General features: G+C 35.1%; 3 protein-coding genes across 4 annotated transcripts; 1 reads left to right on the forward strand and 2 right to left on the reverse strand.

The window, feature by feature from the left end:
- Nucleotides 1-741: 741 nt before the first annotated feature.
- LOC149690491 (protein transport protein Sec61 subunit gamma) lies at nt 742-1,621 on the reverse strand. Of its 2 annotated transcripts, XM_089870055.1 has the most exons (4): nt 1,466-1,620; nt 1,137-1,232; nt 970-1,072; nt 742-836 (listed from the first exon to the last, which is right to left on the reverse strand). In XM_089870055.1, exons 2-4 carry the CDS (start codon nt 1,228-1,230, stop codon nt 827-829), a joined length of 207 nt encoding a protein of 68 aa, XP_089726181.1. In that variant the 5' UTR covers nt 1,231-1,232; nt 1,466-1,620; the 3' UTR covers nt 742-826. The 2 variants fall into 2 exon arrangements, with proteins under 2 accessions (XP_089726181.1, XP_089726182.1); XM_089870056.1 differs by lacking the exon at nt 742-836 and having other exon boundaries at nt 966-1,072; nt 1,466-1,621.
- Nucleotides 1,622-1,826: 205 nt separating this feature from the next.
- On the forward strand, nt 1,827-3,116 carry Smug (Single-strand-selective monofunctional uracil-DNA glycosylase). Its single transcript, XM_089870048.1, has 2 exons — nt 1,827-2,340; nt 2,636-3,116. Exons 1-2 carry the CDS (start codon nt 1,948-1,950, stop codon nt 3,050-3,052), a joined length of 810 nt encoding a protein of 269 aa, XP_089726174.1. The 5' UTR covers nt 1,827-1,947; the 3' UTR covers nt 3,053-3,116.
- A 1,447-nt stretch (nt 3,117-4,563) lies between these two features.
- On the reverse strand, nt 4,564-7,604 carry Vps36 (vacuolar protein sorting 36). The gene is made up of 11 exons (XM_089870057.1): nt 7,445-7,604; nt 7,010-7,084; nt 6,872-6,942; nt 6,690-6,801; nt 6,573-6,623; nt 6,308-6,502; nt 6,023-6,223; nt 5,870-5,934; nt 5,174-5,258; nt 5,006-5,082; nt 4,564-4,918 (listed from the first exon to the last, which is right to left on the reverse strand). Exons 1-11 carry the CDS (start codon nt 7,538-7,540, stop codon nt 4,819-4,821), a joined length of 1,128 nt encoding a protein of 375 aa, XP_089726183.1. The 5' UTR covers nt 7,541-7,604; the 3' UTR covers nt 4,564-4,818.
- Between the last annotated feature and the right edge of the window lie 437 nt (nt 7,605-8,041).

The following is an 8,041-nucleotide window of genomic DNA, read 5'->3' on the forward strand; positions in this document are numbered from 1 at the left end:
TAAACCAAATTTAAACCTCTCCGGGTGGGTAGAAACGAGGACTATCTACCCAATTAAGAGGTTTTACTTAAATAAATATAATTGATATTTTGAACGCCATTAATTTATCTTAATTGTTGTTAAGTCGTTTTAAGAAAGGGTTCGGACATTAAGAGCACGTTTGCCCCGATTTGTCTACTGCGAACGCGGTGACAGACACACAGACATGTCCAGTGTAATACCTCTCCGTGACGTCCGCGGCGACAGACACACAGACACGTCCAGTATAATACCTCTCCGCCACGTCCGTGGTTACAGACTGACAGACAGACACATAGATACGTCCAGTATAATACCTCTCCGCCACGTCCGTGGTTACTGACTGACAGACAGACACACAGATACGTCCAGTATAATACCTCTCCGCCACGTCCGTGGTTACTGACTGACAGACAGACACACAGATACGTCCAGTATAATACCTCTCCGCCACGTCCGTGGTTACAGACTGACAGACAGACACACACACAGATACGTCAAATGTAATACTTCTCCGTGACGTCATCGTCACTGGGAGAGGTAAAAATTACCGTCCTTTTCTTTGACTGGTCATATTTTTGAAGGTAGGACATTGTTTTCAGATTTAAGTGACCAAGATACAACCAGTTATAATCAACTTTAGTAATTTTAATTTTTTGTTAATTAAACTACATGTTTGGATGTAGGCTTAACCAATAGAAACTTAAAATCAAAGGCAACACATTGATTTTACTCAAAATAACATAATTATTTAATGATTCCAATTAAAAATTTTTGTCTTAAGTTACAAAGATTCATAAAAAGATGTTTAAGATCCCCTGTAAAGTTAAAATTTAGGATTTTGAATCAGTTTAGTTTCTGGATTTTAGACTAATGGCAGCCCTCTACCTTCGACTGTATTAAGCTCTATGGGGAAATAACATGGGGTGCCATTAGTCTATTAATACTTACACGATGATGTTGTTAATGGGGATGTGTATCAACTTGACAAAAAATCCAATGAATCCCATAATGGCAAAACCAATAGCGGTAGCCATGGCAATTTTTTGGAATTCTTTAAATTTTAAAAGTAGCAGGTTAATGATTTTTAATTTATTTTTTAGTTTAAAAAATTGTACCCTTTCTGTCAGGTTTTGTGCATCTTTTGACTAATCTAATGGAGTCCTTAGCGAATTGCCTGCCAGGTTCAACAAAAGCCATAACTTGATCCATCGCTTGAGAAAATTTAGAATATATTTAAATATGGTACTCAAATTAATAATTAAAATTAAATACACGCGAATGCATCAGCTGCCAAAATTCAACTATGCACGTTTTGTAGCCAAGGCTTAAGAGTGGTATAACAGTTTTTAATCGAGTATTTACGCTACATATACTCTATTTAAACTTATTTCTTAGTGAGAATGTATTTAAAATTATTACTTAATAAGAAATAGAAAACTCTTACCAAATTTTTGAAAGCTTGTCCAATTTACAAATTACAATAAGCTCACGGGAACCAGTCTGCCACGCAAGAAGATGATTAAAAAAGTAATGAGTGACGTAGGCGAAATTGTGATACGTCACTAATAGCGTTTTCCTTTGGGTCCTCGCGGAGCCCTCCCATGGAGGAATAAAACTAGGAGATCCTATTCTTCAAAAACAGTCTTTAACGAAGCTGGAAACTACTACTACAATTTTTATTGCTCCTTGGGAGCGCTCCGCGAGGATCCAAAGGAAAACGCTATAAGCAACACGTCACGCGCGTCAAAGCTTTTAACCAATGAGCGTTTGAAAATTCATCTAAGTAGAATTTGAAGGACCAATCGAAATTGAGGTATTTAAGTAGACGCCGGATGTTTACATATGTGGTATTTAAACCGCATGTGCTTATAATAAAACTATTTAAATTATTTATTACGCTAAAATATTAAGATAAAAATTATTGAAATGTATTCCGAAAATGGGGTATCGACCCCATTTACTCCGCAACATGAAATAAAACCCAATCCCGATATAAGCACTCAATTTTTGGAAATTGAAAGAGGCCTCTGTTACGAACTGTCATTATTGAGATTTAATGAACCAGTTTGTTACGTTTATAACCCTTTAATTTATGCGCAAAATACACACGAATGTTACGTTCGAAAATACTGTCAAACCCAAAAATCTCTTTTAATACTGGGCATGAACCCAGGGCCTTTTGGAATGAGTCAAAATGGTGTTCCATTTGGAGAGTGTAACACTGTAAAAAATTGGCTTAAAATAGAGGGTATCGTTGGCAAACCCGATAGGGAACATCCAAACAGACCAATTCAAGGTTTAGATTGTCTTAGAAGCGAAGTACGACACGTTATAGAGTGCTGTCAGTTGTGACGTCAGATCCAAGGTTAAACGTCACGAGTCTGCCTTTAGCAATGGGCGGCCATGACAGTTACCGTTTTTTCTTTATGGGAAAACAGCATGGGTGACGTCACACCGGCGCTTCTGACAACACTAAAAAACGGTAACTGTCATGGCCGCCCATTGCTAAAGGCAGACTCGTGACGTTTAACCTTGGATCTGACGTCACAACTGACAGCACTCTATTGTTAAAAAAATAAAGAAAAAAGCACTAAAATATTATTGATTCTTATAGGTTAGCGGGAGACGTTTTTGGGGTTTCATACAAGAACATTCCAATCAACCTGAAGTTTTTTTCCGTCACTCATTCGTTCACAACTATTGTCCCTTAGCATTTTTGGCAAAAAGTGGCAAAAATATTACACCACCCGATCTTAAAGTTGAAATTAGGAATGCTTTAATAAGAATTTGCGATGAATATTTGTGTCATATTATTAATTTACTCGGTGTACATACTGTAATAGGTATAGGGAAATTTGCCACTCAAAGAACTGAAATTGCCTTAAAAGAAAGAGGTTTAAATCACGTGAAAGTGTGTTCAATTATGCACCCGAGCCCTGTTAATCCTGCTGCTAATAAAGGATGGGATCAAATTGTTAAAAGACAATTAGAAGAGTTAGATCTAATGAAGTACTTTAATGGAGGGAGTTAGATGTATTTACGTGGATTAAAGGTGGAATTCATAAACGTCGGACGCAACGCAATTTAGTACAGGCAAAGGCAGGGCGTCGTGCGCAAAAGGCGGCCGGGCTACCTGGAGGACAAAAGCAGACGAGTTTTCGTCCTCCAGGTAGCCCGGCCTCCTTTTGCGCACGACGCCCTGCCTTTGCCTGTACTAAATTGCGTTGCGTCTGACGTTTATGAATTCCACCTTTAATGTATTGAATTTCATCATCATACTTCGTGTTTAAGAGAAAATTCAACATGGCTTGGGCAATATAGAATAAGAAACAACAACATAAATAATACTGACATCATTTATTTTATTACATCATGTCACTTTGTTAATTAACTCCTATAGTATAAAAGAATAATTTCCTTTACAACAGCTATAAACAGAAAAACAATATATTTTTTTTTTTAAATTACAACACTTTCATGTCATAATCTTCTTTGACAATTAATGAATAAGGATAATTAAAGAAAGGGCACAATGTGGAGTATTATGTGTGTATATAATAATTTTTCTATGGCGCCTTATATACTTTTATGGTAGAATTGTTTACAAATGCTAGAAGTGTGATTTTACTATTTATTTTATTCCCCAATAGGTGCTGCTCTGTATAAAAGCTAAATTTACATTCTGTTCTAAAATCTAAATGCTAATATTAATTATTGTATTCAGCTTGCAATTAATACTATAGCATCAGATTAATATTAGCCTTAATTTGCGCCTTGCTTTAAGTACTTACACGATATACTTTCTATTCATCACTTAATTAGCCAGGCTTATTCCTGATCAACGCCACCTACCCATAGCGGCGACTTTGAGAACTACTGTAATCGGCAAGCCAACCAGATGTCGCTAAAATCTGGTGACGTCATTTTTGGTAAGACCCCCGAGAGTGCCCGTCACCAGATTTTAGCGACTTCTGATTGGCTTGCCAATTACAGTAGTTCTCAAAGTCGCCGCTATGGGTTGGTGGCGCTGATTAGGAATAAGGCTAATATCCTAGGGGTTTTTGACAGATTACAGCGCCATCTATCACTCGCGTAAATCTAATAAAAATAATTATGTAACTATGGCTTGTAGGTACTCAAATTAAAGCTTATAACGAAAGCTGTTTGAATTAAATAATTTCAGAGACATATGGATGGTGCAAAGGTGAGCTTATATCTGAATTAACAAGAGTGATAATTATGTTGACCTTTTAATTAGTTACTCTTTTTAAAAACTAAGTATAAAATATTATTGTCGATTATATTTATTTTTTATATTAATGGCAGTATCCTAAAATAAGAAATTTAGTAGTTTTTTTTGAGTTTTTAATTTAAATATTGAGCTAATTAGTTACCGTTTTCACTGACTAAACCGAGCTAATTTTGAAATTTGAATCATTCATAGACCAATTCCCGTTTTCCTCAGTGCACCCTAGTTTGTACAACATTGTTTTTTTTTTCCTATAAATGGGTAACATCATGTGGTTGCGGTATTCTGTAGGATTCTGGGGTTATTTTATTTATTTATTTATTCCTTCTCCATTACAGTATTACAACATTTGTAAATTGACTATACAAAACTAATTTGGAGTCTTATACAAAGATATTTCCTTAATCTTATCTATATAAGCTCTTAAATATTTATTTATTTATTTGTTTGTTTAAACTCCTTTATACTTTTTTTACCCCATTTAACTATTATAACAAGCTAATATAAGTTAACAAAGCCATAGAGAGGAGATAACGCCTTACATCTATCTAATTAACAGATTGAGTTTGGAAGAGATTAGGGAAGAATCTCAATCCTTCCAAGGTATCGTCTCTACATACAATACCATCTCGTTCCAATTGCAGTAATCTGTTTGGGAAAAATAGCAAATATTCCGCAGATTGTATAGTGTAGTTGAGCTAAAAGAAAAGTAACTTAAAGCTTAATTTTACAAACCTTTCCTTGGCCAAAACCACAGTCGTGCTAAGCAGCGCTGATAGTTCATCAGCGCTTAGAGAACCCCGAGTTTCCAGCTTTTAAATAAATAAATTAAACTCAAATTTTAATATATATGAGTCCAAAATCTCCGTAGAACTCAAATCTAAACTGCAAAATTAATAATACCAATTCGGTAACTTCAGCTGCTGCTTGTTTTCCATCATGTTTGGCCAATTGTACAATTTTAACTCCACTATCAAATACCTGAAGTCTAAAATATACAGCAGAAACTCGTTAAACACCTTTTTGAACCTATTACCATGGATAAAGAATGCGCGTGAGGAAATTTGTTTTCACTCTACAGGATAGGCAACTCCCTATCTCGAGCGACAGCTTATTCTGTATATACTCTGTTAGAACATCGGTTGTCAGCACGCGCAAAGCTAAGTCTCTATGTAACGTAGCTTTGTACGTGCTGTCAAGAGACAAAAAACTTCAGGATCTTCAGGATTTAAAATATCCGCAAGTATTTTGGCTCGAGTGCACGGACCTCTGGGCCTTAGTTTCAAATACGCGTAGTAGGCTGTAGGCAATTTCACACGTATTTGAAACTAAGGCCTAGAGGTCCGTGCACTCGAGCTAAAAAAAACTCGCAGATATTTTAAATCCTGAAGTTTTTAGTCTCTTGACAGCACGTACAAAGCTACGTTACATAGAGACTTAGCTTTACGCGTGCTGACAACCGATGTAGTAACAGAGTATATACAGAATAAGCTGTCGCTCGAGATAGGGAGTTGCCGATCCTATAGCGTGAAAACTAATTTCCTCACGCGCATTCTTTATCCATGCTATTACATCATCATTTTAATAATTATTAATTACCTTAATGGTAAACCTAATGATTCAAACATAAGACATCCATTTAACAAATCTTCAGGTGATATTAACTATAATATGTTAATTATAGGTCAAATTAAAATTATACTAATGAAAATGTCATAGACATAAAAAGGAAAAACAAAAAAAGCTATTTACATCTAATCCTCTGGCTCTATTAACTCGACAATAACAGTCAGTTAAGGCAAGAGCTCCTCCGGCTTCTTCAATAGGTTTTAATAATACCTGAGCAATTTGTTTGGCAAGTTCTTTATGAAAAGATACGACTGAACCGTGACTATCTCTAGTAACTGGATCACTGATACCCAAACTTAAGAGTTGAGATTTGAAAACTAAAGTCTATAAGTGATATTGATATTGATATTGATGTTTGTGAGAATGAGAATCCTTAAAATATTCTAGAATTAATTTAATTTAATTTACTTCATCATCTGAGATCTCTCCTTGTTTATCTCGGATTTTTTGCGAAATACTTTTAGACATAGCAACCATTTGTTTAGCCATATCCATTAATTTAGTTAAATCTTCAAAAGCAACTGATATGTGCTTGTCAGCTTGTTGATTTTTGGCTTGAATTTGCCTTTCGATACCCACAATTCCGGGTCGAAATTTAGGCATCTAAATTTTATATTCTTTCTTATTTTTTTTTTATTCCAATCCCAATTTATATTTTTTATCATGATCTTACCCCAATTTCCCATTCTTTTTTCGTTAATGCTTCATTTAATTTCTTTAAAAACTAATTAGGAGTATTTAAATATGTAGTTAAAACTGGTATCAAAAATTTAAAACCAGTTTTACATACATCATTTTGTCCACCTTTACGAAATGAAAGTTTAACATAGTGATTTGTGCTATAGAAAACTTCAGGTTCAACTCTTTCACCAGTTATGTTTAAATGGATGACTATTTTTGCACTATACAATGATTGTTTGGTATAATTTTGTTAGATTTAAAATTTTCTATATGCAAATGCTGTGGACAAACCTTTTGCTAAAGCTACCAGGTTGTTCTTCAAGAGTTGATATCATATTTAATTGTAAAGCTAGCTCATTTACCTATCAAAACATTTTTTAATGCTGTGACAGTTTACACCTTAAGCCTATTTCTGAAGTAAAAACTTACGTTGGAAAATTGGTTTTGTTCTCGCCATAAAATACGGAAGTTGGTAAGAACCAAAACACCTTTTTCGAAATTGGTCTATAATTTAATTATAATCTTTAATTTTTAATCTTAAAGAACATGACTGTGACATTTGATAATTATCAAAAAACATGACATTATAGATGTTAAAACCCTATTCCCGGAATGTTTTAGTGAAATATATGGCGTATTTTCATTTTATTCAACACAAATTTCGCATAATTTAAGAAATTATCGCGTATTTTATAATAAACTAACTAAAATAAGCTAATTATTAAGGTTTTAACTTTGACATCTCTTAAGCCTTGGCAAGAAAACCCCCCGTCGTCTGCTATTTGACCCAGTTATGCACGCTCTTCATAGAATTAACTTTTAATAAACAACATTCTGAATACTTTAATAAATAAAAAGTCATACCTTTTCTTCTCCATCATATATTGCAACATTCTTTTGCGAAATTATTTCTCTTTCTTTGGGTAAAAGATTTCCGGTGCCGCGACGAAACCGATTCATAACTTAAGAATACAGAATATTGAGTTGAGAAAATTACCACTAGATGGTCTTCCATCCGCTAGGATAATAAAAAAAGATGACCCAATTAACTATTTCACGCGCTTGTGACGCCATCTCGGTGCAACCAAGGGAACTAAAAGAAAAGGCGGGAAGACCCAATAGACTATATCACGCGGTAGTGGCGCCATCCCAATGCAACCGAAGGAACTAAAAGAAAAGGCGGAAAGACCCAATTGACTATATTACGCGCTTGTGGCGCCATCCCGGTTCAGTAAAGGGAACTAAAAGAAAAGGCCGGAAGACCCAATTAACTATATCATGCGCTTGTAGCGTCATCCCGGTGCAACCAAGGGAACTAAAATAAGAGGCGGGAAATTTGACTGATTTCAAGAATACATTTCTTATCCAGGCTTCGAGATGGCGACACCATCGCGTTATAAACTTGGAAGTTGTCGGTTCGTCCCATAGTTTTCAAAAGTGTCCCACGTACCCCAATAGGCA

This window comes from Phalangium opilio, unplaced genomic scaffold (assembly GCF_054372755.1).
Source record: "Phalangium opilio isolate 3A_F unplaced genomic scaffold, DU_Popi_V2 ptg000031l_1, whole genome shotgun sequence".
Classification (NCBI taxonomy): domain Eukaryota; kingdom Metazoa; phylum Arthropoda; class Arachnida; order Opiliones; family Phalangiidae; genus Phalangium; species Phalangium opilio.

Coding starts and splice junctions, on each gene's coding strand:
- LOC149690491 (XM_089870055.1), bottom strand. CDS start 1,230: ATGGATCAAGTTATGGCTTTTGTTGAACCTGGCAGGCAATTCGCTAAG. Junction 1,073..1,136: donor CACAAAACCTGACAGAAAGG/GTACAATTTTTT, acceptor TAAAATTTAAAG/AATTCCAAAAAATTGCCATG.
- Smug (XM_089870048.1), top strand. CDS start 1,948: ATGTATTCCGAAAATGGGGTATCGACCCCATTTACTCCGCAACATGAA. Junction 2,341..2,635: donor TAGATTGTCTTAGAAGCGAA/GTACGACACGTT, acceptor TGATTCTTATAG/GTTAGCGGGAGACGTTTTTG.
- Vps36 (XM_089870057.1), bottom strand. CDS start 7,540: ATGAATCGGTTTCGTCGCGGCACCGGAAATCTTTTACCCAAAGAAAGA. Junction 6,943..7,009: donor AACAAAACCAATTTTCCAAC/GTAAGTTTTTAC, acceptor ATGTTTTGATAG/GTAAATGAGCTAGCTTTACA. Junction 6,802..6,871: donor CCTGGTAGCTTTAGCAAAAG/GTTTGTCCACAG, acceptor ATCATTGTATAG/TGCAAAAATAGTCATCCATT.